This window comes from Caretta caretta, chromosome 26 (genome assembly GCF_965140235.1).
Source record: "Caretta caretta isolate rCarCar2 chromosome 26, rCarCar1.hap1, whole genome shotgun sequence".
Taxonomy (NCBI): Eukaryota; Metazoa; Chordata; order Testudines; family Cheloniidae; genus Caretta; species Caretta caretta.
This window is the reverse complement of record NC_134231.1, coordinates 480,205-508,169: the sequence shown is the minus strand read 5'-3', so window position 1 is coordinate 508,169 and position 27,965 is coordinate 480,205. Positions and strand designations below refer to the sequence as shown.

Here is a 27,965-nt window from a genome sequence, read left to right as displayed (position 1 = left end):
AACCACTGCTCTAAGCCATCAAGGGAAGAAGGCCCCGAGGGAGGTTGCCTGCAGCACAGCTCTTAGAAAAGATCCCCCCTTGCACTGGCAAGGGGAGCTGTGCTAGGACCCTGAGAGCAACACCTGCACCTAGTGAAGGGAAGTTGCTGCTAGCCTGGCTCCAAAGGCAGCACAGCCCCCAGTTCATCAGCAAAGGCAGATGGAGCCTGCATGGAAACCCCACCCAGTGCGCCTGACCCAGTGCTTTAGGTGGGCAGGAAAGATGACAACTTGGCCGCTGCTGTTTACCGTTAAAAAAGAAAACTGGCAGCCAATCTCCCTCCCCCCTCAGCTATATCAGCTCAGAATACGCTGGCGTGGGGAGCAGGGATGGTCTTGCTACTAACTCTCCAGCCTGGAAACAAGGGGCTCAGCTCAGTTCCTGGCTCTGCCACTGACTCCCTGTGTGACCTTGGCCAAGTCCCCCATCTGTACAATGATTCATCCTGTGTCTCTCATCTGTTTGGTCTGCAAGCTGTCTGGGGCAGGGGCTGTCTCACCATGTGCACACACAGGTGCCCAGCACCACGGGGCCCTGATCCCATGCTACCAGTTCCGACAGACACACACACCAGACAGGATAGGTAAACAGCCTTCCAGCTATCCTTGCCCTAGGAATTGAGTTGCAAGAGTCCCCCACTGCCTTTAGAGGCTGCCCGAGTACTCACTTTCCGTAGGTGCAGCAGGCCTGGCATCCCTATTGGTGAAAGGGAAGCCCCCATCTCCGTGCTTGGGGTCTGCACAGATGCACAGTGAGCTCTACCTCCAAAACAAGTGTCCAAGATCCCAGCAGGCACAGGGCTTTATCAGCAGCAGCAGACCTCTGCCCTATCGCCTCTCACACGTGCAGATGCTGAGGGGAGGCTCCTGCCTGGGGACTGGAGATTACGGGGGCTGCCCCATGCCAGGGCCCATGGTAAACAGCAGCTGGGCTCTTCTCTGAGCGTTTGAGAGGGCAGGGTGTCTGGAACATGCTTTCTAAACACGTCTGCAGGCAGGTGAATGGGGCTCCGACCTCAGGCACCTGAACCCTGCCTTTCAAACAGGAAAAGTGCAGGGCAGGTCTCGGAAACATGAGACACAGTAAGGACAGAATTCCTCCTCTGAAAGCTGCTCAGGGACAGGACTGCCTCTGACCTTGTGCGTGTAGCACCATCACAAGGGGACCTGATCCCTACATGTTACTGCAACACAATGAAACTTCCTTCTCCTAGTCACAGGGCAGATGCCAGCTCCAGCCTTCCCTCCTGGAGATTCCTGCATGCAGGGAGAAGGGAAGTTAGCCCTAAGCTACTTGGAGCAGGAAGCGGGAAGTTACGGCACAGCTCATGAGAACAGACCCCTTGGAAACAGCCCCTCCAGACGGTCTGTGCTCCAATACCATGACAATGGGTGCACTATGAACACTGACGGGCGAGCATTTACTTGGCACTCCAGGCTGGAAGACCAGATTCTGCTCTCCATTAAAGGGTGCCAGTGGCTTTATTCACCCTGCTCAGGTGCCTGGTGATTAATTAGCTGGTGTTTGCAAAGCGCTAGGTGAACACAAGACAGCACAGTGCTCCATTTCTGTTTTTAGCTCCCATTCATCAGGAACCCATGTGCTGACTGCAGACCTGTGGTGATCTGGATGCCTTGGGGCCATGCCAACAGATGCCTCAGAACCTGACGTGACTACATGTGGGCAGGCCATTGAGCACAAACATGACTTTGGGGTGCTCACAGCAATGGCTGAGCCAGCTGCACCCACCTGGATGCTTGCAAGTCAGCTGAGCCCGTCCCTGGGAAAGCGCTCATCGCAGCAAGTACTCTGGGATGTGCTCAGATGCAGGCATGAAAAAATGGAGCCTGCCAAATGCTTTGTATGATGGAGAGATGCGGGTTAACCCCAGCAGGGGCTGTGCTCCAAGTTACAGCAGTGGCAGCAGAGCTCAGGCCTTATTAGAAAAGGTTTCCTTTAAAAAACAATCCCCTTCGGACATGTGCATGCGCACGCCAGGCCCCACGGCTCTGATGGAATCACTGGCAGAGCCTTCACTCTAGCAGTAGGTGCCACAATGCAGCAGGCAGGTTCCTAGATCCAGAGTGTAATTCTTGTGTACGTGCCACCCTGACACAGGTATGCAGTCAGCTCAGGAGCTCCAGTTCCTCCATGGTAGGGGGTTTTGTTCCCTTCCCCTCTTCTGCTTTGCGCTGCAAACTCAGCTGATGGGAGGGGGAGAGTAAACAAGACCCATTTTCATTGGAGGGGGAGAGTAAACAACAAGGTCTTTTGTCCTTTTTAATGTCCCTCTCTAGTCTGGCTGGTGTTGAGGGGCCTTCCTTGTGGGGCAGGACAGAACACCCTCTGTTGGAGACCAGCATTTCACACTCCTTAATCCCTCTCTCCTGTCCAGTGATTTACACAGCTACCAAGGGTCCCAATGCAAATGCTCAGATATTACCATACAATATGGGATACAGATGCTATGAGATCAGCATTCCATAAAGTCTAAACACTAAACACATTCTTATAATCCTAACATCTATCATAACAATACCAACACACAAGTGAGCCAGACTTGTTCCATCAATGGATTTGTCATTGTTCACCTGAGGCACGGGGACCTTGGCTTGAGCTGGCACCTGGCCTGCCAGCATCACATCATATTCCGTGTTCCTGTCTAGCCAGGACAGATGCCACAGTGCTTGAAATGTTGTCACTTGTGGACCATCTTCCCCCAGCCGCCCTGCATCAGTAACACCAGTGGAGATGAACAGTTGCTAGCAAGGGCAGGACCTGTTTGCATGGTTTCCCTGGTGCCAAATGTCTCCCCCTTTTGGGCCCCCTTTCAGATTTTTATTCCCCTCTTCATTGGCAGCTAATCCTGCTCCATTGACCAGTTCCAATTTCTCCAGAGATTAGCCAGGAATCCTTTGCAGACACTGCCACAGTCTGCAGGAGTTTGCAGACTCTCATGTAGACACAGAGGAGAGAGCAAGAAAAGGCTACAAAAGCCCTTTGTGTTCATTAACTTCCCAGGGTCAAATGAGCAGAAGACACTGCCCAGTTCTGCTGCCCAAGAGAGGTTATTGGGTGGAAGATGCTCTGCCAGATGCGGGCCTGATAGCTCAGGGAGACACAGGGGAAATGCATGAGAACCATTGAGCAAACCTTTAGGGAATGTGGTTCTAGGGAGCCCATTGTGGTCTGGGAGGCCAGAACCAGGAACTGAAATTAAACCACTTGCCTGCTGCATAACATAACATACGTGCAGCTCTGAATCACAGCCCTGCAGAGTCCCTTCTGATGCACAGCGCTGTTACTGTCACCACACAGGCTGCCGACACCAGTGCAGGCTGGTGACCCCAATCCCTTCCATGGTGTCTAGCGTCCTGCGTCCCACATCAATCAATACAGTCCCTCAGTTCAGTGACAATCCCCCACTGTGATACAAGTGCAGGAATATCCACTGTGTGTGAGTGGGGCACAAACAAAACAGTGAGTGGGCCTGTCCCTCAGAACCACGCCTTCCCCTGTATCCCATTCACATTCCTTTTCTTCTGTGAACAACTGGAGTACATTGATCCCTGCACTGACAGGTGCTGTAGAAGACGCTAGCTAGCCAGCCATCCAGCTGTTACTGAACTGTGGATCTGTGCAGAGTCCTATCCAAGGATTCAGGGTCAGCCCATTTCCCCACAAAGGTCCTACACCTGCATTTCTGAGTTGTTTGGTGGGAGGAAAAGCAAGAAAGAATATAAAGAGCAAAGGGGGACTGAGCATTCGGGACAGGCTTGTGGGGAAGTCCAGTTTTACCAGTGGCCACTGGCTCTTCTGTATACACATAGAACTTGGTAAGGAACAGACTCCTCCAAATACATAACTAGGTGCTGCTCCATGCTACACCATCCCCACAGTGTCCACCCAACAGAGACTGAAGCATGTTCTCACACAGCGTGTAATTTCCAAGCTGACCGGTTGTGTGCAATGAGCGCTAGAAGAGCAGAGGAAACGATGGGATGCAGAGTGCCAGGAAGAGCTCTGCGGCCATAGCACGCTCCCAGCCCAGGGTGATGCATTGGTTAGTAAGTTAATGTCGGGCTGCTGAAAGATGTTTGCTTGAACGCCTAGGAGCTGAAGACCACTACCTATCCCAGGACAGATACTGAGCAGGCAGCAACACGGTGGGCTTCACGCCCTCCCCCAACAGCCTCCCCCCGGGTCTGAGCCAACCACCTCTGGGGGGTGAGGCAGTTTGGGCTCTGTGCTCACTCTGCCAATAGGGATAATTTGTTCCCTAGCACACTTGGCCACCTGCCTTAAAATGCTAGAGAAGTTAAATGTATCCCGGAAAGTCCATGGTTCCTGCCTGGTGGTAGATGCTGCTGCCCCAAACCTAGGAAGCAGTATCACAAGTTTATTCAATGCTGCATTTTTTTCTGCATAATTGCATGTCATGAATGTAGATCAGAGTCTGAAGGCTGGTGGCGTCTGGGACGGGCCACTCCAAAACACCAGGAGTAGCCCCATGCAGACCACCCTTCTGCAAGGCCATGGCTACATGGACCCATGCAAAACACCCTTCTACAAGGCCAGGGCTACAACTGCATGTGGCTAGCTCTGTAGGCAAGCACAGGGGGTGAACGGCAATGACCTTAGAAACCTGCCATCAGCAGCCTCTCTCCACACAGACAAGTTAAAGCTCACTTTTAAACCATTTTTAAACCAAGTCACTTTAAAATCACTGCTGAAAGGGCCCCAGAGACAGGCACATGCATATGGCTGGGGCTAACCCACCTGCCTCTAAGGAACACACCACCAGCCACGCAAACATATCACCTCACACCATCCCTTTGAGCCTGCTCATTGCCTGGCCGCTACTCCATTGGATCCTCTCCTCTTCTCCTTTGCTGTGTCCTTTGAGAATGTGAGCTCCGCAGGCTTGGGGCTAGGCCTTTATCTGGGGTTGGTATAGTACCCGGCACATTATGGCTGCCACCAGAACCACTAACAGTCAGAAGAGCAACTTTTCCGCTGCTGCAGAGAGGCCCACAGAGAACAGGCCATCTCTTGGGTATGATTTCCTGGGTGAGGGAACTCATTCCTTAGCAGGGCACCAGCTGGAGACTGGGACACCAGAATGGGAGCCTGGGTTTTCCTGCTCGCTCAGGAAGTCACTTCCTGCACGATGAAGTACCGTGGCTGTACTGGGCAGAGTCACTGCGGCCTGCAGCTCCTTCAGGCCCAGTGAGCAGCTGGAAGCAGGGAACACGCAGCCTCCTCTCAGAGCCCTTCATCCCCTCGGAATTCTCTTAAAGGCCCACAGCTAGGGCACAGCAGTGAATGGGACGCTCCAGGCCCACAGTGCCCAGAGCAAGAAATAACTGCAGTGACTGTGTGGTATCTTAATGGTGACAACCGGATGGATTTGTAGAAGTCTCTGGAGCAAGCTGTGGCCAAGAGCAAAGTGAGGGTCACTGCCGCTAGTACCACCAGCCCACAAGAGCCTTCCTTGGGCTGCGAAAATGGGGAGGCAGCACAAACTGGGTCCCACCCAGGGGCATTGGCAGGCTGAAACTCCTCTGAGAAAGCCAAGTGTTTCACCCCCAGGCTCCGCGCTCACTGGGGCCTGGCCAGGATCGGGAGGCAACTCGAATTCCATCATTTGAATCTTTCATTCACCCCATTAAAAACTGAACCTCTGCCCAGAGCCAGTGCCACGTAACCTCCCACCCAGCCATCCCCAGAACCAGCCCCGTTCAGCATTGCACCCTGTCCTCCTCGGAGTGTGCCCCAGAACCAACCCCGGGCAGCTTGGAACTAGCCCTGCCGATTCTATTATGTGCAGTGATTGGAGGAGACATTTGCAGACTCTTAGGGCCAAATCCTGCCATTATCTGTACTCCTGCTAGCCTATGAAATTCACTAGGCATCTAGTGGTAACGGGTGATGGGCTCTGTCATTTTGTACCTTCCTGGCTCTCTCTTCTCACCAGAGTCAGCTCTGTGGTTCAGCGCATTTAATAAATTAATCCCTAATTGTTTTTGTTGCTATTTGTAGATGAAGCAGGCTCCGCTCCCAGTGGAACCATTCTCCTTGCTACATTAATTGCATTCCCATTTTAATCACACTTCCTAACACTTCCCACTGATCCTTCAACCCTGTATTACACCTCACCTCACCCACTAGCATGGTAGCTGCAACAAACTCCATCTCTAAATTCCTTCCTGCCCTCACTGCAGATGGACTACGGCTGCAAGTGGCTAGCTCTGTGGGTAAGCACAGGGGGTGAATGGCAATGAGTCTTAGAAACCTGCCATCAGCAGCCTCTCTCCATACAGACAAGTTAAAAGCTCCAATGCTGCAGGTTCTGGGGAAGACTACCGTCCGCACAGGAGAGCAATCCCATCCGGACAGCCAGGGCTGAGAAGGGTTTAAACCTTTCACAATATGAGTGTCCCAATAAAGCTGGGGGTCTGAGCCTGGAAGCAGTCTCCACCCCCATTCAACCACCCAACAAAGCCAGTGCTGGTGGCAGGGTGTTTCTCCTCAGGAGATTCACTAACACTGAGGGCCTGTCTACACTGCAGTGAGACCCATGCAACTGGCCCTTACCAGCTGACTCGTACTAAGGAGCTGTTTAATTGCAGTGTTTGGGCTCTCGCTGCAGCCTGAGCTCTGGGACCCTCCCCCCACAGGACCCTAGAGCCCGGGCTCCAGCCTGAGCCTAAACGTCTACACAGCAATTAATCAGCCCCTTAGCCTGAGTCAGCTGGCCCAAGCCAACCGCAGGTTTTTACTTGCAGTGTAGACATGCCCTAAGAGGCCTCATCTGTCTATTTCCAGACCCTAAGCCCCATATGGGTGTGTGTGTGAATCCTTCACTAAGCTTCTATACAATGCCTCTATCTCTAGTGACTGAGCACCTGGAGTTCTCCTTACAGACCCTCGAGGAGCTGAGTGTTTGCAAAGGAAAGCCATTTACAATGCACACAACAAGATGCCCTTTACGGAAGGTCAAACTCGTGGCCGGAACAGAAGTTCAAGAAAACTCACAATTAGTACCAGCTATCATTTCCGGTTTACACTGTCCCCTCTGCCCCCAGACACTTCGCAAACTAGGATACAAACCTGGGCTAGAAAAACATACAGTTCCCTTAATTCAGCCATGGTCATCTGATGCTAGGATATGGCCATATTACACACACAGGTTTCAGAGTAGCAGCCGTGTTAGTCTGTATTCGCAAAAAGAAAAGGAATACTTGTGGCACCTTAGAGACTAACCATTTTATTTGAGCATAAGCTTTCGTGAGCTTGCATCCAATGAAGTGAGCTGTAGCTCACAAAAGCTTATACTCAAATAAATTGGTTAGTCTCTAAGGTGCCACAAGTACTCCTCTTCTTATTACACACACACACAGAGGCCATTCAACTTCCCCCAAATTCATTTCTTCCCCCACTGAAATGCAGACACATCTGGGCTGAACACTGCAGCCGTTCTGCCACCTTTATGCTGCACTACAGTTTTAGGTAGGAAGTGAGAAGAATACTGTATTCCAGTTACAACTGCAGGGGGAATATAGGGTAGCAGAAAGCAGTTACCAGATTAGGATTTGGTCAGGACTCCAACAATCAGATCCTGGCTTTTGTGACAGGAGTGAGAAGGAAAAGGTGACCTGCAAAGATAACTTTTTCTTTAGCTACAAAGAGTTTTTTAAAGCTGCAAAGTTCTGTCCCTGAGTTTCTCTTGAGAGACTTTGAAGAAAACCTTCAACTGTGCTCAGATATAGTCCCGAAAGAATGCAAGGCCCCTTCCTCTGACTGTGCTGTTATTGTCCGTGTACTGTAACTAGAGCAGAGAAATCTGGCTCACTTTACTCACTTTACTGTTTGTTGCCTGGTGCCAATGTTCAAGACACCCTCCTCAGCTGTTCTTTTTCTTTCACTTAAGGGAATGGGGAGGCCATGCGGCAAAGAGCTCTTAAACACACTGCCTTGGGAAAGAGTAAATGCCTTCCTTTAACAGCTTGCTGTGGTATTTAGGGGAAGCCATGTGTTTTGCTGCACTGAGGGGTACTGGTATGCAGCAGCTTTTTGTATTTACATAAGAATTGCCCTATTGGGTCAGACCAAAGGTCCATCTAGCCCAGTATCCTGTCTTCCAACAGTGGTCAATGCCAGGTGCCCCAGAGGGAATGAACAGAACAGGTAATCATCAAGTGATCCGTCTCCTGTCGCTTGTTCCCAGCTTCTGGCAAACAGGCTAGGGCCACCATCCCTGCCCATCCTGGCTAACAGCCATTGATGAACCTATCCTCCATGAACTTATCTAGTTCTTTTTTGAACCATTATGGTCTTGGTGCAACCACAGCTGTGCAGATCTGAATCACTCGGAAGGTGATTGCACTTTTCCCATCAGGCATTTGCAATGGATCCTGGGTGTTGGGTAAGTTTGGGGCAGGTGACTGCAAAGTGTGCATGTATTCACCATGCACCAGTGCATCAACAGCTACCTGGTCCCTGCACTGTATTACCTCTTCAATCCTGTCTGGTGATAATCCCTGTTTTCCACTCACCCGCCTTTGGCTTCAGGGAGCAACCAGCACCTCAGGTTTTGGCCACCAGGCTGTTACTGTAAGAGACATGCATATTGTTTTAAAGCTGAATCAGCAGCTGATGCTAAATAATTTAAATCCTTAGCAATTCCATTACTGCTGCCTAGCCCTGGATACAGAAAGGTACTCAGCTTGGGGTACAGAGGGAGCTGGGATGGAAAACAGTGCAGCAGTCACGCAGGCAGGGATGAGCAGATCAGCAATGCCCTGCAGTGCTGCATACGGCCCCTTAATGTAGAACAGGAGGCTCTTTGCAGGCTGCAGGTCCTCTGCAGTTTGGAATAAGGTCCCACAAGCCTTGTCTAACCACCTGCTTTGCTGCTACATTAGTTAGTCTTGGGAGGTACTGAGAACGCATAGCTCCAAGGGACCACAATGGGTGTGGCTGCAGCTCTGCCGTTCTGACAACCAGCCCCTCCACTTCCAAAGAGCCACCCAAGGCAGACTGCTGACAACGCGCATGGGACACCTGGCCCGTTCCACGTCTGTCGGTTAGCTCTGCATTAGTGCAGGCAGGCCAGTAGTCTGAGGAACACACACACACACCTGCCAAACTCAGGAGAGACTATAGCTCTTACTACCCCTCCTTCTGGTCTCTTTCCTTTATGGAGAGAAAGCACCATGCAACAAGTGCCTCAGCCAAACCAGGCCGATTTCCAGCTCCCAGAAACGTGGGGCAGGCCACACCTTCCTGGAAAAAGCCTGGGCCAATCTTACTCACCCCAGCAAGTAAGGGGCACTTTCCTCCAGGGCCTGGAAACCTCTCCCCTTCTCCCTTTACCTAACAAACCCTTTTACTGTGCTTACTCCTGAGGGCATTCTGCGCCAAAAAAATAAAAATTCTGCTCACAATGTTTTAAAATTCTACAAAATCCTGGAAGTTTTATTTGTCAATAAATAAATGCAGAGGCTCCAGCATGGAAGTGGGGAGCACAGGCCACTGGCTGCATGAAGGTTGGAGATCACCCTGCAGCCTCCCCAGTGTCCCCATCCCCTACCCCGGGGACACGGACTCAGTGGTGAGGCTGCACCCAACCCTGACACAGCACAAGGCCTGGGCCTTCCCCAGAAACACCCTGGGGCCCTGCCCCTCTGTGCCAGGTGCACCAGGTGTGGGGCAGGAAGGCTCAACCAGGCAGGATCCAAGTGTGGAGGGGCTCAGTGTGGGGGAATCCAGGTGAGGGGTGAGAGGATTCTGTGTGGGACAATCTGGGTGCAGGCAGCTCAGTGGGGGGGTGTGGGTGTGGTGGGCTCTGGATGCACAGAGGCTCATTGGGGGGGTGTTCCAAGTACAGGGGCAACTGGACTCTGCAGGAGCTTCCAAGTGAAAGTGGTTGGGGCTCAGCGGAGGGGTCTGGGTACTGGGGGAGTGGGGCTTGGTGGGTGGGGGGTTTGGGTGTACCTAACTGGGGGTCAGTGGCATGGGGGTCTGGATGTGGGGGCTCAGGGTGGTGCAGGGGGGGGGGCTCATCAGGGTGGGGGTTTGAGTGCAGGGAGCTCAGTGGGGAGTGGTCTGGGTGGGGGTCCAGAGGCAGGAGGTCTGGGGATAGAGGCTTCAGATGCAGGGGTTGAGGTTCAGTGAGGTGAGGTTTGAGAATTGGGGGGCTAGAAGGGTTCTGGGTGTATGGGGTGAGGCTTGGCAGAGGTGTTTGGGTATTGGAGGTCTAGATGCATGGCGGTTGGGCAGATGTGGGAGCAGCTCCCTGTACAAATGACCCCTCGCCTGCAGCTGAAGAGCGATGGGAGCAGGAAGCAGGGGAGGGTGCTGAGCTTCCTGCAGCTGGGGGAGGTTTCTGGGGGTGGGTCTGACACAGCCCCAGCCACTCCTTGCAGGGGAAGAGGAAGTCCCGTCCTCTCCTGCCTCCAGCCCAGCAGCTGATCCCGGCTCAGCGTAGGAGCCACTGGCTGGGGTGTCCCCAGCCCTGCGTTGATTTACCTCTCCACTGGCTGCTCCAGGTTCCTGAAACGATGTACCTGCACTGCTAGGGAGTGGTGCATCACTGCTCTTGCAGCTTCCCTTTCTTCCCTGTCAGAAAGTCATTTTTTTGTGGGGAAGCAAAGAAGTCTGTGGGGGACATGAATGCTGCACACATGCAGTGGCACAGAATTCCCCCAGGAGTAAGCTGCTTTACATCCACCTTGAGGTGCTTGGGTGGCTCCCCTCCAAGTCAACCTCCATAAACCCCCTAGAACCCTCCAGAAATAACCCAGAAGGAAAATCTGAAAGACACTCTGTGATTTGGACCTGGTTTTCGGAGCCTCTTGCTGGCAGCTCACCCTGAACAGTGCAACATCCAGTGTGAACGCCCAATGTCAGAAACTACACATGCTGCCCAGCTGCTCTCCTGGGGGTTCTGCACACCCGGCAGATACCAAAGTTACTGCTGTGTTTGTCAGCTGGGCAGGTGGCTTGGTGCAGTGGCTCTCAACCTTTCCAGACAACTGTACCCCTTTCAGGAGTCTGATCTGTCTTGCATACCCCCAGTTGCACCTCACTTAAAAACTACTGTATTTTTATGTCTGATTTTGTAAGCAAGAAGTGCCACAGCACACTATTACTGAAAAATGGCTCACTTTCTCATTTTTGCCATATAATTATAAAATAAATCAATTGGAACATAAATATTGTACTTACATTTCAGTGTATAGTATATAGAGCAGTATAAACCAGTCACTGTCTGTGTGGAATTTTTGTTTGTACTGACTCTTCTCTAGGGCTCTTTATGTAGCCTGTTGTAAAACGACACAAATATCTAGCCGAGGTGATGGACCCCCGGGAAGAGCCCTGCGTCCCCCCAGGAATACACATCCCCCTGGGTGCGAACCACTGGCTTGGAAGACTCAGGCTGACGGACGTTACCCACCTCATGCTGAATGCTCTGGTTACAGCAGAGCCGGCCCAGGAGTGCAAAGCAGAGGGTAAAAGACGGAGCAGGGCACAGCGAGATCTGGGGCTCACTATTCACCAGGAGTTAGCTCAGAGTGGTACCGCAGGGTTACCAGTTTCCCGCTCTATTTAGAATAGCAGATAGCCACGGTAACTGCACAGTCATTATCAGCAAATGCTGCTGTCATAAACATAAAGGGAAGGCTAACCACCTTTAAATCCCTCCTGGCCAGAGGGAAAAACCCTTTCACCTATAAAGGGTTAAGAAGCTAAAGATAACCTTGCTGGCACCTGACCCAAATTACCAATGAGGAGACAAGATACTTTCAAAGCTGGAGGGGGGGGGGGGAACAAAGGGTTCTCTCTGTCTGTGTGTGTCTTTTGCCAGGACCAGAGCAGGAATGCAGGTCAGAACTCCTGTAAAGGGCTAATAAGCAATCTAGTTCGATATGTGTTAGATTCTGTTTTGTTTATGTGGCTGATAAAATAAGTTGTGCTGAATGGAATGGATATTCCTGGTTTTGTGTCTTTTTGTAGCTTAAGGTTTTGCCTAGAGGGATTCTCTATGTTTTGAATATGGTTACCCTGTAATGTATTTACCATCCTGATTTTACAGAGGTGATTCTTTTACTTTTTCTTTAATTAAAATTCTTTTAAGAACCTGATTGCTTTTTCCTTGTTCTTAAGATCCAAGTGTTTGGGTCTGTGTTCACCTATGCAAATTGGTGAGGATTTTTATCAAGCCTTCCCCAGGAAAGGGGGTGTAGGGCTCGAGGAGATTTTGGGGGGAAAGATGTTTCCAAGCGGGCTCTTTCCTTGTTATATTTGTTAGATGCTTGGTGGTGGCAGCAATAAAATCCAGGCACAAAAGGTAAAATAGTTTGTACCTTGGGGAAGTTTTAACCTAAGCTGGTAAAAATAAGCTTAGGAGGTCTTTCATGCAGGTCCCCACATCTGTACCCTAGAGTTCAGAGTGGGGAAGGAACCTTGACAGCTGCCTTAATGGCTCTTGCAGTACCAGATCTGACTGTGCCGTGAAGAGTTCCCCAACTGCATAGTTTTTCTTTACAGCTGTGGGAGTAGAGAAGGCCTCTCCGTGAGAATAAGGCAGGCGAAAGGTGGGAACAGCCCTTCCTAGAAATGGGCCAACCAGGTGCTTTGGGACTTTGGAGCTGATAGCAATTAGCTGGGACAATGCATGAGGAGCTGTGCGAGACATGCTGCACAGACGGAGGCATAACTAGATCGTGACATGAGCTCACAGGTTCCTGCACTGACTGATGTCCTGCAGCTAGACGTAAAGAGCCAGTGGCAGGGACAGCCATGAAGAGACAAGAGAAATTTGAATAAAGTTTGAGAAATCAATCAGCTTTCACTCAGGTTTACAACAAACTCTGTATGCAGTAACACAGCCTTAGAACACGAAAGCCAGACTTTTCAACTGTACATATACTGAGTCACCAGATCACATTTGAAAGCCAGAAACACATTACAAAATTATACAGTAAATAAAAGATATTAAAGAGCAGTAACAACTGAGAAACTTAAAACTGCAGGGCCAGATAGTCTGAGCCAATTGCAAAAACCTTTCCAAATCAATCAATCAGTCCCAACACTGGCAGAAGTTTTCAGTTACACAAACAGGAGAGTTTCCTGTCCTTCCTCTTGGCAAGGATACCAACAGGGAAAAATCCAGAGGCACGGAACCCCCTAGCCCCCAAATAGATTTCTTCTATCGCTCAAATCCAGCTAAAAGGCAGGCACCTCACAGGCAATATTTAGATTATAAGGCCTCCAGATTCCTATTCTGTGAGGGTACAGCACCCAGCTCAAGGGGTTGTGTTCTGGGTTGGGGTCCCAAGGCACTATCATAACACACATAACTCTAATGCAATATGAACTGATGGAATTAAATGACATTTGACAGAGCTGAGCGTGGAGCAATTTCAGTGATAAATCGAATCTTTGCCATTCACAAACCCTTCATTACAGCAAGCACCAAGAGAATAATGTCCCCTAAAGCACAAGATCTAGGGTCTGACCCTGCAAATCACTGTTCACACGAGCATCACTGATTCAGACAAACAGTCCCACTGACTGCAGTGAGTAAGAGCTGCCGTTACTTTCAGGAGTAAGGGTTTGAGGGGGCAAGGAGGTAACATCTCTCCAAGACAAAGGCTAACATGTAACTGTCTCCCATTCTCTGCTCCTGCTGTTTTCTCTCCCTCCATTGGCCTGGAGAGATGTCACCTCCTTAACCCTTCTAAAATCTCAGTAGATTAGTAAATTATGTATAATAAAAAGAACTGCAATAAATCAGACAGACATACAGACAACTGCATTTCCATGTCTGTGGACAACATGCTACTAGGAGGTAACGTGCCCAGCACAATCTTAGCTAGGTCTCTAGGCACTCCTGTAATACGCACAATACATGAATGATGATAATGAAACACCACTTGACCAGGCTAAGCAAAAAGGAGAGTGATGCCTTTTAAATAGCTTTAAATGCTACTGTGATATCAAGGATTTCTCCAGAACTTGAGTGGAGGGAGGGAGGCCATCACCTCACCCCACATGTGTACCCCAGAAGAGAGAGTGTCTACGATGGTTAAAAATAATCCCAGCTGAAATACATATGATGGTATTCTTGTACAGCCAGTCAGGAGCAGCTGGGGCTTTAGGAGAGGGAATGTTGTGAGGCCAGTCCCCATTACAGTCTGGCTGACAAAGTCTATAGAAAAGGGACAGACCTCAGTGTGAAATTGACTGATACCAAATACACATGGATTGGGGGCCTGAAGTTTGAATTGTTTTTTAATTATTATTTTTTAAATCTTTTGACCGGTGTGTTTGACTTCTTTTGGGGACAGTGGGCTCCTCACCAGCACCTGGCTGCTAATACATCATAGCACATTAGACCAATTGGGTTGGCTGATATCTCCAAGGCCAAAGGAATTCTCCTAGAACTGAGCAAATAATTCACAACACCCCACTTCCTGGCACATCGCTCCTTTTTATGCCTGTTCATGAACCAACTACAAGCAGACGGTGATGTTTTCAAACACCTGAAATATTCTATGTTCTCTGTGAATTTCTCTAGTGGATAGTTCTTGGTCTGGGAATTGTACGTATACAGCACATTGAGAATATGCACAGCATTGGCTTGCTACATGACTCACATTGCTATTCTCTTCGTTCCCTGACTGGATGACTTAGCTAATGAAAACTGTCAATTTTACTACTGCACATACCATCTGGGTAACATGGAATTTGTGCAAGTAAAACTCAAGCGCTCACATGTTTACAGAATGCAAACACAAAAGGGGCACAAACCCAGCTGCTGCCTGAGTCAAATGAATATTCACGGATAAGCATTTATGCCGCTAGCTCAGCTCTAGAGTCGCCCTGAATGGAGAAGACAATTTTTGTAGTTGTAGAGAACTGTGCCCATTGGATCATTCCATCCCCCCGTGGCAGGGAGCAGCCCACACCCAGGTTTAACACGCACTGTTGTTTCCCAGCTAGAGGCCAGGCTAGTCAGAGAGCCGAGTGGCACCTGTCTCAGTCTGAGTCTCTTCTGAAAAATCCCAGCTCTGGGAACTTGCAGAGCTTGGCACTGTGCCCAGCAGCATGGGCCAAGGGCAAACTGCTTCTTAATTACTGCTTACAGTGCAGGTTTATGCTTTTGCTTGGACAGCCACCAGTCTGAGAGACATGCTGAGCCCCTCATCAGCCTGCAGTTAATTGATCCCAGCCATTGATCCTGGTTGGATCCATTGGTCCTGTTGTAACTGGAGAGATTACAGCTGCACCTGGGTGCTCAGACAGCATGCCTGCCTGGAGAGCTCAAGACGAACGGAAGGCCAGCACCTTGCTCTTGGTGGCCGGGAATGCTGTACACCGGCGTGCAGGGCAGACTGGGAATCCTGAGGGTGCAGAAGGAACACGAGACGCCACCTGCACCTGCTCCTCGCGCACTCCTGCAGGAAGGGGAGTGGGAACTCTCCACAGAAGCAATGGAGAACCAGGATTCAGGACTAGTCCCATAGGTGGGCTCAAGCCCTTCCTAATATTCCTTTACTCTCCACACATCCTCCTGGATTCTCTAGGCCTGCAACATGCCAGGGTGTCGGGTCCTGCAAACCAGGGCCCCTTTATTGGGTCACATGGGTTCAAACAGCTGGAAAGAAGCCATCTTTATAAATATGGTGCTGCTTTGCATTTTGTCAAACCCTTTCCCACCTGGTCGTGCATCGGAGAGCAGGCTGTCGAAGCCCAGCCTCTCCACAGGGCTTTGCCACCTGGGCTGGGCAATCCCCACACAGAGGGGGAAATAATTTCTCACACAGCATATAATTTAGCAAGCAGAAATAATTGCCACAGGAAAACTCAGGGCAAGATTCACCAGGCTTGAGACTGTACATGCACATGGATGACAGAAACACCCGGAGTTGTGACAGAAAATATTAAATGGATAAATAAGTGTTTAGAAAGGGCTACAAACTCTCCTATGGCAAGGCATGCACCCCCTCTACCCACTGGAGATTAGGGAAGAAATGGCCACTGGGGGCAGGTTAGCCCATCACTGCCCCCGCTGAAGCTAGTGCTGGTCACTTCCAGACACAGGCTAACTGGAGCCCTGGTCTGATCCCGTCCAGAAACTTCTATGCTCCTATTGAGTTTGGTGGGTGAAATCTACTCCACTCCCATCCTGCAAAGCCCCAGAGTTGGGCACTGGGTGTGTGGATTGCTCAACATGGAGTCAGTGAGCAGGGCTGCTGTGCAGACCCCTCCCCTGATACTCCAGGCTAGAAAGGGGCTGCAGCTGCTCCAAGCCAGCCACATCCCCAACATGTCCTTCCATGACAGCCCATGCAGGGCCGCTGAGGAGACCCTTTCCACTGTGCACAGCCCCTTGAGTGCCTCCCATGGCAGTGATGCAGAAGCCTAGCCAGGGTCTCAGTCATGACCCCAGGCTAAAATCGCTCTCTCCCCCTACCCACCCATACGCCTTCCTCTTGCTACCACCCTTCTATCCTGCCTGCTCCTCAGTCCTCTTCCCTCTAACCATCCGTGAGTGCCAAGGCTTTGTCACTGGGAAGTGGAGTTAGCACCCTTCTCTGTGGAGTGAAGCTGCTCTCTGGAGATGTGTTGTGGCACGGTCCCTCTGGAGACCATAGCTCTGCCTTTCCACTGCTCACAGCCACAGAGAACAGCAGTCAAAGAAAGCCAGAGTTTGCATTTCCTGCAGGAGTACAGATAGGTGCCACACTTGCCCTCTGCTACAGGAATTGTTTAATGTCTGAGGAAGGGCTCAGATAGCAATACCAGGGCAGGAACGTTCACACCAGAAATTCAATTAATTCTAATCTATATTCAAACCACGGCATTTGCTGCAGCTTATTCAGCTCTTCACTTCTCTGAACGGATGTGACAAGTGGCTGGGCAGATGTAAAAAAATGATGATCTGCAGGAAACATTCTGGAATTGCAAGAGCCGCCTGGCCCTTCAGAGGCAGTGCTGTCAAGAGGCTAGAGCGCTGTGCTGCGCTGGGCATTGGAGGGCAGCTGGCTGCAGAATTTCCTTCCTAATAAAAATTTGAGGAAAACAGTCATAAGGAATTTCCTCTTTCTGACTAGCTGTAACTGACCCACCCTTCAGGCAGCCCCTGAGGCCAGCCGCACACAGCAATACAAACTGGGTGAATGCCACCAACATCAGAGGGGAACAAACTCCACAACAAACACTGCCCGGGATAGCCACCAAAACAATGAAGTGCCAGGGAAACCCATTTCTCACTGAGACACGCTCCCTGGGGCTTTATTCAGGGAGACTCCTGGAGGTCATTATGTCATATTTATACTGCAGTTGCTCATAGAGCAGGACAGGGCCCTATTGTTCTCGGTGAGACACAAGCAAAGAGACACAGCCCCTGCACCCCAAAGTTTCCAGTCTTGCCTTCTCTTATACCAGTCTCCCTCCTCTCATTAAAGACCAAACCCCTTCATCTCTTACACCCAAAGGGGCATGTTTGAGGCACTGGATGCCAACAAGCCAGCACATACATGCCGCGCTGCTGGCACAAGCTTTGGTGCTTTGGAGCTAACCATAGGTTCTGTTGTCTAGATTGCAGTCTAGTATCTCCTGCCCAGTGCTGTGCTGCTATATGGCCAAATGTAAAGTCAGACACCTAGGAACAGAGACTGTAGGCCATGCTCAGAGGATGGGGGACTCTACTCTGGGAAGCAGGGACTCTGAAAGAGATTTGGGGGATTGTGGTGGATAATCAGCTGAATATGAGCTCCCAGGGCAACACTGTAGCCAAAAAGGGCTAATGTGATCCTTGATGTATAAACAGGGGAATATTGAGCAGCAGTCTGTAGTTGTTATGTCTGTATTTGGCACCGGTGCAACTGCTACTGGAATATTGTGTCCAGTTCTGGTGTCCTCAGTTCAAGAAGGATGTTGATAAACAGGAGAGAGTTCAAAGAAGAGCCACGAGAATGATTAAAGGGTTGGGAAATATGCCTTATAGTGATAGGCTCAAGCTCAATCTGTTTAGTTTACAAAGAGAAAGTTAAGGGGTGACTTGATCATAGTCTATAAATACCTACATGGAGAGCACAACTTTGAAAAGCATTTCCAGTGCTTCAATTTAGCAGACAAAGTTATAGCAAGATCCCATGCCTGGAAGTTGAAGCTAGATGAATTCAGACTAGAAAGAAGGGTTTTTTAATTTTTTTAACAATTAAGGTACCACTGGAACAATTCACCAAGGGTCATGGTGGATTCTTCATCGCTTGGAGTTTTAAAATCAAAATCGGATGTTTTTTCAAAAGCTTTGCTCAAGTTCAAACAGGAAGGAATTCAGGGCAGTCTTGTGGTCCATGTTATACAAGAAGTCAGGCTAGATGATCACAATGATCTCATCTGGCTTTATAATCTATGTCTATTCATCCCTTCCTTGGCAGCTACATCCAAAAAGAAGGGCAGTCACTTGAGAAGGTGTTTCCAAGTCAAACAACCTATTCTTGTGCTGGGTCACACCAGCAGCAGTGGAGCAATGAAGGGGTCTGGGCTGGGCTCAGGCTTGTGATCGCGGTGAATGGTCTGCTCCTCTTAAGGAAAAGATCAAGTGCCATGTATAAAATGGCATCATCTAGGCAGGATGACTGAAGAGCCATTTTCACCTCACACATATGAGGGGTCCATTCTGAAGCTTCACCCCAACCTACAGGTACACATCCAAACTGCCTCATATCTGCTGTCTTGGTTGGTAATAACTCCTCTAGCCACAGATTTAGCAAGACGTGCAGGCTATGGTTCTCCCCTGCCTTGCATATTATGGTGTTACACAGCCCTGTGCAACACCATTGCCTTCAAATGCTGCTCTTCGTTACACCTGTGTCTCCCCCTCACCTACAAGTAGCTCAGCCCAGAATTAGACTATGCAACTGGAACTCAGTCAGCAGTTCGGCCAATGATGCAACCCTCGGCAGCTGTATGGTGTGGACAATACTAACAGGAGACCTGGGCTGTTCAGCAGACAGGACACTGCAGACATTGCATGGGGCAGCCTGGAGTAGGGCGGTGTTATTGTTACGGTCACTCTGCAGTGGAGAGCCTCACTTACAAATTAAAAACAAAAAAAGGAAAAACAAGGTAATTACTATGAATGGAAAACTGAAGACTTGTTGTTGACTGAAGCTTGGAGTAGAAACCTACATCTCGGTGGGGTCCTTGTGGGAGCACAAAAGCCAGACCCTGTCATTCCGTGGTCTTTAGAGAGAAATTCCTACCCAAACGGCCATTCTTTCAGTACTGAGGAAGACTCTGTTTCTAGTAATTAGATACAAAAGGAGGATGTGAAAAATTTTACGATTACAAAGTCAAGCACTGAACAGTAACAAATTGCCAGAATTAAGGTTGTGCATGCAACCACCTTATGTGTGCGCATTATGAAATAATACTGTCTTTAATTACATGATCACACACTGCTCCCCCGCCCCCATGCAGTCCACACAGGATTCTGGTGCTCACTGAATGGGTCGCTATTCAGTATTTCTTTTTATCCTCCTCACTCGGCATGCAGTCCTAGGCCTTATTTACCGTACACCATCCAAACCCTGCACCGACTACCAATTTATTAATTTTGTTGTGGGCTTTCCATGGTGCTCTCACCAGAATATCTGAGTATTCTCAAACATTAACAAATGTATCTTCACGATGCCTTTGTGAGGTTAGAGGGCATTATCACCATTTTATAGGCAGGGAACTGAGACCCAGAGAGATTATGGCCTAAATTGTTAGAAGTGTCAGACAATTTTGGGTACCCAACGGGAAACACCTGGAACATCAAGCCCTAGAGAACTTAGCACTTTTATAGTACTTTATGTCTTCAAAGCCAGGGGCGCTGGAACAATTTGCATAGTGGGGGTGCTGAGAGCCATTGATCCCAACTGTAAACCCTGTGTTTGATGGAAACCTCTTCAAGCCAGGGGTGTGGCAGCAACCCCAGCTCCAGCACCGATATTCAAAGCCCAGCTCCCCTTTCCCACCATTGTAGTTGTGAGTGCACCGCACTTCTGCAAATCTGGCACCAGGTGTTTCAAGGCAGATAACCAGAAAACAAGGCCTATGCAATTAGTGGCCAGCTACAAACATTTGGATTTAACTCTGTGGCAGAGGCAGGGATGGAATCCAGGTCCCCAGGACAGCTTTCAGCTGCCGTAGCCAGATACCACTCTTACTCTTCCTGCAATCTCCTGCCTCATTCACGACATGCTTCCCCACTTCTGAAACAATTGAGACAGGGCTTCTAGGAACGACAGCCTCCTTTACCACACAACCCAGAGACAGCAGGGGGAGCACTGAGAACACTCCTGGCATTTCAATGCCCAACACCCCAGCAGTGCCTGTCTGCCAGGAGGAGGAACAATTGCAGAGAAAGTCCTGATCAGCTCCTATACCCTCGCAATGGTGCATGCTCACCACCTCTATGGGGATGGAATATGCTCTGTCTGCTTCTAGGAGCTGGGTGGGGATGGAGAATGCTCAAAGCAGAAAGACGCTTTACAGAATAATACTGCCAGCCGCACAATCCTCTATAAAGCCTGTGCGAATTGCAGTTTTGCAGAGGCTTGTAATTGGGCACATTTTGATGGGGGTGGCAAAAGGCAAATTCCTGACACAAGGGCAAAACCTGCCAAATGTTGAGTCCCTTCTCCAAAGCATGAAGATGCTAGAGCTCCTCAACAAAATGGCTGTAAGAAGTATTTTTAAAACATGGGCAAAACAATGTCTTTTCCCCAATTCTCATTCTTGGAAATGGACAAACTTTTAGTTGAAATTTTAAAATAATTAAATAAAAATCAGCCTGAGGCAGACCAGGCAGAGTTGGAGGTTTCAGCTCAGACCGTTAGAACTGGGCAAAGTACATGTGTCACGGAGTCCCTGGGCGATGCTCTGGAACTGCTCCCCATGAAGTCAGTCAGGACTCTGGGGCAGTCGCCTTCCTGTGAGCAGCCTGTCTTCAGGACACAAAGCTCACACAGCTTCCACCTTCCTGGGTCTGACCTCGGAGCATTCAGCATCCTCTGCCCCTCAGTGCGCTTCCCACAGCGAGTCCGCTCAGGCGGGGCTCCTGGGGAAGCCAGAGGGTCCTGCCCCCCAACTTCGCAGTCAGACGTGTCTCTCAGCCAGCCAGTAAAACAGAGGTTTATTAGACGACAGGAACATGGTCTAAAACAGAGCTTGCAGGTGCAGAGAACCGGACCCCTCAGCTGGGTCCAATTTGGGGGGCAGTGAGCCAGACAACCACGTCTGCCCTTCACTCCATGTCTCCAGACAGCCCCAAACTGAAACTCCCTCCAGCCCCACCTCCTCTGGGCTTTGTCCCTTTCCCGGGCCAGGAGGTCACCGGATTCCTTTGTTCTCCAACCCTTTAGCTCTCACCTTGCAGGGGGGAAGGGCCCAGCCCATCAGGTGCCAGGAAACAGGGTGTCGGCCATTCTCTGTGTCCAGACTCCAGCACACACCTGCCCTCTAGGGCTCTGCAGTGATCACACACCCTTACCCCACCACCCAGACACTCAAGAACTGTACAGGGGAAACTGAGGCACCCCCACACTATTCAGAGGAAACATTAAGAACAGTCCCACTTCGTCACAACTTGCAACAGAACACATGACTCCTAGAGAGCCCCTGGGAAGACTGGCAATTGGGGAGGGCACAGCGGGGGCGGGGGTGTGGCAGCTTAGGTGCATGGGGAGCAAAAGACTCACTTCCTCTGTGAGGACTCCTCCTCGGCAAAGGAGAGAGCCAACCTCCTTAACCAAGCAGCACTGACCTCGCACCCTAGTGTCAATGGTTTGACAGCCCCCCTCTATCCAGCTGCATCAAGGAGAAGAGACAGGCAAACACATGCATTTTCTGGGGCAGTCTGTGCAGCACTGGGCAGAGAAGGGGCAGGCTAGGACTCCTGAGCAGGGCCTCAGGCCCCGGACTTCGATGGACGAAAGCGTGCTCTGACCTTTCCTTTGCTGCCATTCCGGCTCCGAGTATTCTGAGGCTGTGTTATTGGGAGCAGCATCCCCAGATTTGCTCTCTGGATGCTTGTTTTTACTTTGATGTGTCTTAAAGTTTAGGCATAACCTGAAGAAACCTACCAGAGGGGGCAGGGTACAAAACCATCCTGTTTTCTCCTGCTGGGGGAGCCTTCTCTGGGATGTCACAGGGTGTCACAGCTGGTGGGATTTTAGGATCTATCTGTTGAATTAAGATGCTTTGCAATCTGCAGGAGCAGGTCTCCCCTGCACCCTCACAGGCAATGCAGACAGCCTCTCTGGAAGGAGTGTTCCATGTGCTGGAGTGTTCTGTATTGCAAAGGGTGAAGCTGCTGAAGGATCAGAGCACCTGGCTCTAGGCACCTCCCTGCTAAGAAACCGACCTGACAGATGCTGGTTCCCAGGCAGGCCTGCCCTGTGACTGGGTAGCCAGTGGCTGTGCTGTCCCTCACAGCACAGCACAGCACATACAGGTGCACAAGAGCAGGTGCCTTTTGTTTTCTTATTCTGGTAACACAAACCCAAAGGAAACTCTGCTGCTCCCAGTTAGTAAATGGCAGCTTTGGGCTAATTCTCTGGCCTCTCCGTTCTGCACAGGCCTCACTCCCATAAGCGTGTGGCCTGATCCAAAGCACTGAGGAAGGAAAATTCCCACTTGCTGCCCTGCGGTAGCTGCACAACAGGATTTAGCAAAGATCAGCCACCTCTCCCAGAGATCCAGGAGTGGGGAAATCTGTCCAAAACCCCGAGTGCACATGTGTACACAGGCAGACGAATGTCTTCCTCCTAGAAGGAAACCCCCCCCCCCCCCCCAAGCACTAATGGTTGTGCACAGCTTCCAAGCTGAATTAACCTTCCCACTGAACGCTGATTTTCCTTTAGCCAGCTCCCCTACCTCCTGGCCTGTGTATCACATGGTATAAACATTACCGCAAGAGCCCAGCCCTGTGTTACCAAATTCCACTTCATTAGACACTAACCTGAGCCCTTCTCCCATTATTGTAACATTCTGGAGGAAAAAGTGGCTCTGATATGGAAAAAATCTACTTTAAATCTGATTAAACCCTACACATCATAAGGCAGGGTAATTAATGAATGATCTGAGAGAGACGTGCACATTTCTGCCGTATACCCACAGCCCTGCTCTCACTGAGCAGCATTTAGGATGATTTCATCTTGTGGTAGCTTTTCCTAAGATCTAATTCAGTTACTTAAGATGCCTCCGGATGTGAGCAGCAGAATCCCAGAAATACTCGCATAGACTCTACTTTGGGAAGTGAGCAATTGTGAAGAATAAAAGTGAACACAAAGCTCTGCTGATCCAGCTGAGCTAATGGGAGCCTCACTATTGTTCTAAAATGGAAGGAGATTGACTATTTTATTTCCCCCAGTTGACAACTTTTCACTGAGCACCTGCAGCACCAGGGCTCTTCTCTGGCCTCAGGAACCAGACCAGAATGCATTCACTTTGGAACCAGAGCCTCTTCTGGAACCTGCCCCTTAACACACTACCAGCTACTGAGCAAGGGGGCAGGGGGCCATGTAGTGCAGGAAATAGTACCTTCTACTGCCAACTGCAAAATGCCACCGCAACTGTTCCCATGCCACATGTAAGCACTATCTGAACTGGCATGAAATGGACAGAGGCTAGACTGAAATCTCTCCTTTGAAGCTGCTGCTTACGCTCCCAGATTTTAGCATTTCTGGTTTAAAAAGGAGTGGCACTCTCCCACTGCCATCCCCATCCTGTGCTGTGAGCTGGCACCTCAGTTATGAACTTGTGCCTGGCAGCACCCGGGCCACTTCCCTGCACAACTCTTGCAGCTCAACTGCCAGCTAGTCACATGTTAACTCTTGCTCAGACCACTGAAAACAGAACAGTCAGTACAAACTATAATTTCCTATAGACAAAAGGAGAAAGTAAGCTATTTCTCAGTAACAGTGTACATTGACACTTCTGTATTTTTATGTCTGATTCTTTAAACAAGTAGTTTTTAAGTGAAGTGAAACTTGGGGACCATAAAACAAACCAGACTCCTGAAAGGGGTACTAATCTGGAAAGGTTGAGAACCACTGGTTTAGGGTAGTGGACAGTCCAGGCACTGTACTTAATATTCACTAGTTTGTGCATTTCACAGATGGGAAAACTGAAGGGCACCAAGGAAAAGAGACTTGCCCAGCAGAAAGTCAGAGGCAGAACTGGGACTAGAGGCGAGGCCTCCTTACCCCCTGCCTCCTGTTCTAACCTCTAGAGAAGGCTTGAACTGAACGCTGGTAAAGATTAGAATAGAAGCTGTCTCCCTCTTTCTATTCTCATTTCAGTGCAGGGGCAGTGTTGGTGTGTAGCAGGAACAAATGAGGCTTCCAGCAGAGAGCAATGAAGGACCCAGCAGGGCTCTGATTAAGTCACATTGCATACCCATGGCTGGGTTCTGGTCTCCCCTATGCCTCAAGCAACTCCACTGCAACTAAAACCAGTCCATGCACTGTCACCATTGGGGTAAAGGAGGAGCAAGATGTGGCCCACTGATTTCAAACCAAAACCCATGGTCACAGCTCCATCCCTGCCTACTGCCTCGCTTGCTATGTCCCTGACATGCACTGTGTCTGTCTGTGTCTCCTGCCCTCCTGCCCTGCACCATCTGGCCCAAGTCTGCGAGGTAAAAAATGTTGTTTTCCAAGCAAATGCTGCAATATGCTGCAGCCTGGATTTGCCGAGAACTTGACTTTCCCAGGAGCTGGAGGTTATTGAACCTGAAGGATTGGGCCTTTCACAGGAGACTCTGTTGTTGAAAAGTTTCAGAGTAACAACCGTGTTAGTCTGTATTAGCAAAAAGAAAAGGAGTACTTGTGGCACCTTAGAGACTAACCCATTTATCTGAGCATAAGTTTTCGTGAGCTACAGCTCACAAAATAGCACAGAAAGGTCTGCAGCCCAGGTTGCTGTGGAGACTGTTCCAGCTGTTGTGGACTCCAAGACCTTTTTGATGTTAGGTACCAGGCCAGGCACATTCCCAGAGGCAGGCGCTGTAGGCACCCTGAGTCATTCCTGTAGGTAACACCGCACTGCTGCTTCCAGAGGCAATCTGTGTCTCTCTGGGTCATTACAGAGCTCTGCTGTAACCACCTGGGCCCTTCGGGGCTCCCCTGCACCCCACAGCACAGCACTTCTGCCTGTGCCCCCTGGCTGAGCTGCACCCTGGAGAGAGAAGAGCACAAGGAGAAACTAGAGAAGCAGAATCGGTAAGTGAAACTCCTCTGAAGTGAGGGCAGGTTTGTTCCCTCGCAGCCCCAGAACAGGCTGAGCAGAGACTAAGCAGTTAGGGCTGAGAAAGGGCTGGCAGGGCAAGAAGAGAACGTAAATATCAACTCCATTAAGCGGAGGCTCTGCAGGGAAACTGGGCTGCAGGTGAAAAGCAGAGCAGCTGCAACCAGGGGCCAGACCCCAGAGCAACAGAAAGGGAGGGGAATCCTCATGGGAGCAGGGAACCAGAAATATTACTTACAGGCATAGAAGCCCCAGGAAGGTGAACATGAATGTGTAAAGGACCAGAGGCACCCAGCTAGGGCATTGGTGTGGATGGTTCCCATCACCCCTCCAGAAAGCTTTTGCTGGGCCACACACCAGCTGGTGAGGCCGTTCTGAACAGCTCGCATTGGGACATGCCAGCGAGAGCCAGAAACAACAGGGATGTTCCCTTACACAGCATTGGGGAAGAGGCAGGCGACACACCAAGGCCATCGCTCCAGACCAGGAGGGCTTGTATGGAGCAGCGTCCAGAGGCAGTGATGGCAGTCTCCATGGGAGAAGTCCTGTGGACTCAGCAGGGACCTGTGGAGGTGAGAGCTCTGCTCTCCAACTCGAGCAACTCCTGCCGGAGTCTGGGAAAGGCAGAAGGAAGGAGGGGAAAGAGCTGATCTGCAGTTGTGAAAACGTGGACAAGGAGAAGCAGCCTGCGGAAAGGCCTGTGCCCAGAGAGCTGCAATCAGCAGCCAGGCTCAAGCATTTACGATGTAGAAAACACAGCAAGAGACATGCCTACCAGCAAAGCCCGGGGGCATATCTACACTATAGGCACCACAGCAGCACCATGCAGCTATGCTGCCGTAGACCAGAGCTTAAATGCTTCCTGCAGCGATGGGAGGGGTTTTCCATTGATGTCGGTGGTCCACCTCCCCAAGCCGGTGGTCTCAAAGTGTCCTGTGTAGGTCTCCTGGCCTGTGTCTGCTTTGGCCATCCTATCCCAGTGAGAAGCCCCAGACCAGGCTCATGGCACTAGGTTCCATGCAGCCAGCACCACAGATTAGGCATGTAATTCAGCATCAGAATCTACAATATTTCTGGGTACCCACCGCTGGCAGCAATCGTAGGAGCCCTAGTATAGACAGGACTCCAGGGGGCATTGGGATTTTACGCACAGTGTTGTCCAGGTCTTCATAACACAGCGGTTAATATTCCAGCAGCTGCTGACACCTTCTCTCTACTACCGCTTCCTCCATTATGAACCCTAGTGTAAACCAGACCAAAAAGAAACTCCTGAAGAATGGTATGTCTACACTTGTGTGTCTACAGGTGTGACTGCAGCTTGGGTAGGGACACTTGTGCTAGCTTTAATCTAGCTCTGAAGAGAACATGGAGAGGCAGCGGCATGCAGCGGCATGGCTTCAGAGTGGGCTCTACACACCTGCCCAGGACCTTGAGCACGTACCCGCATTGCTAGCCTGTGCTGGGGCCTGTGCCATCTCGTCTTCACTGCTATTTTTAGCCTTGCTAGCCAGATTAAAGCTAGCACGGATATGCTGCAATCCCACCTCCAGCTGCAGGAGACACACCCAGAAAAAGAAAAAGGACTCATGGAAGAGATTGTAGAATAAAGCAGGGAAGGCAGAGAGGAGAATAACGCTGCAAAAACAAGAGGGGAGCTGAGAAGTGAAGAAGGGTGCCAGGGAAAAGAGACATAGCCAATCCCCCTGGGGAAATGGAAAAAGGCAACAGTCTATATCTGCTAAGGCTGGGAGTTTCAGAGGAGCTGAGAGAGTAAGGCACACAAAGTCAGTTTTGCAAATAGGCACCTAACTGCCTCCTCATTCTTTGCAATTCCAGCCTGCAGGAAGCCAGGAATCAAGTTATTTGATTTTTGATAATTTTTAAATGGATATTAGAGTAAACTAAAAATTTGTGCCTCCTGTTTAATACTGATCTGGTAAGTACAGGAGCAGGGACGGGCAAGAAGTCTTTATTTGTCTGAATTGAAAGCCTGGTCTCTATAAAATAAAGTTGTATATGAATTTGGACCCAGAAACACTTCTCTACAGAAGCAGGGGAAGTTAGTATCTTGTGCACACAGTATCAGTGACGAGCCAGAGCAGACAGGTTTGTAATTAATTCTAGTTATTCACAGAAACTTCATGGTAACTACCCTGTAACTCCTGTGAACAATGGTGAGACACATGATACCTGGTGATACTGCTGTATCTCCTGACAGCCATAAATGATTTCTGACACCAATGTGCCAGCAGATGTAACTGACGGCTGATTACAAGAAACACCGGGAAACAGGAGCTGAACATGGAGCACACCATTGCTCTCCCAAAGAGTGCATCCCACTCAGACTAAAGGGCCTGCTAAGCAGCTCACCACGGCTATCCCAGGGGACGGGTGTGTAGGGTTTCTGATTAGGTCAGGTCGGTGTGCATATCCCCATATCCCCTTGGAGGTGATTAGCTATGGGTGCCAGAAGCACCCACAAGAGATTTTGCTAGGGCATACTGAATTCCCAGTGGCAGTTACAACAGAGGAGAGTGAGGGTCTGGAATTGGTCCAAGCAAACACAGAGTTTCAATGAGCTGGAGGTAACAGTAATATCCGTATT

At 50.0% G+C, this 27,965-nt stretch overlaps 1 protein-coding gene across 7 annotated transcripts in view; it reads right to left on the bottom strand.

Annotated features, from left to right (window-relative positions):
- ANK1 (ankyrin 1) overlaps positions 1–27,965 on the bottom strand; it is a 131,446-nt gene that overhangs the window by 81,400 nt on the left and 22,081 nt on the right. Inside the window, exon 1 of one of the 7 annotated variants that reach the window (XM_075123387.1) lies at positions 708–838. The exons of the other annotated variants lie outside the window; for them this stretch is intronic. Coding sequence (XP_074979488.1) covers positions 708–761 — 54 coding nt within the window. The 5' untranslated portion in view covers positions 762–838. Of the gene's footprint in view, positions 1–707; positions 839–27,965 lie in introns of those variants that run through there. 7 annotated transcript variants of the gene reach the window in all.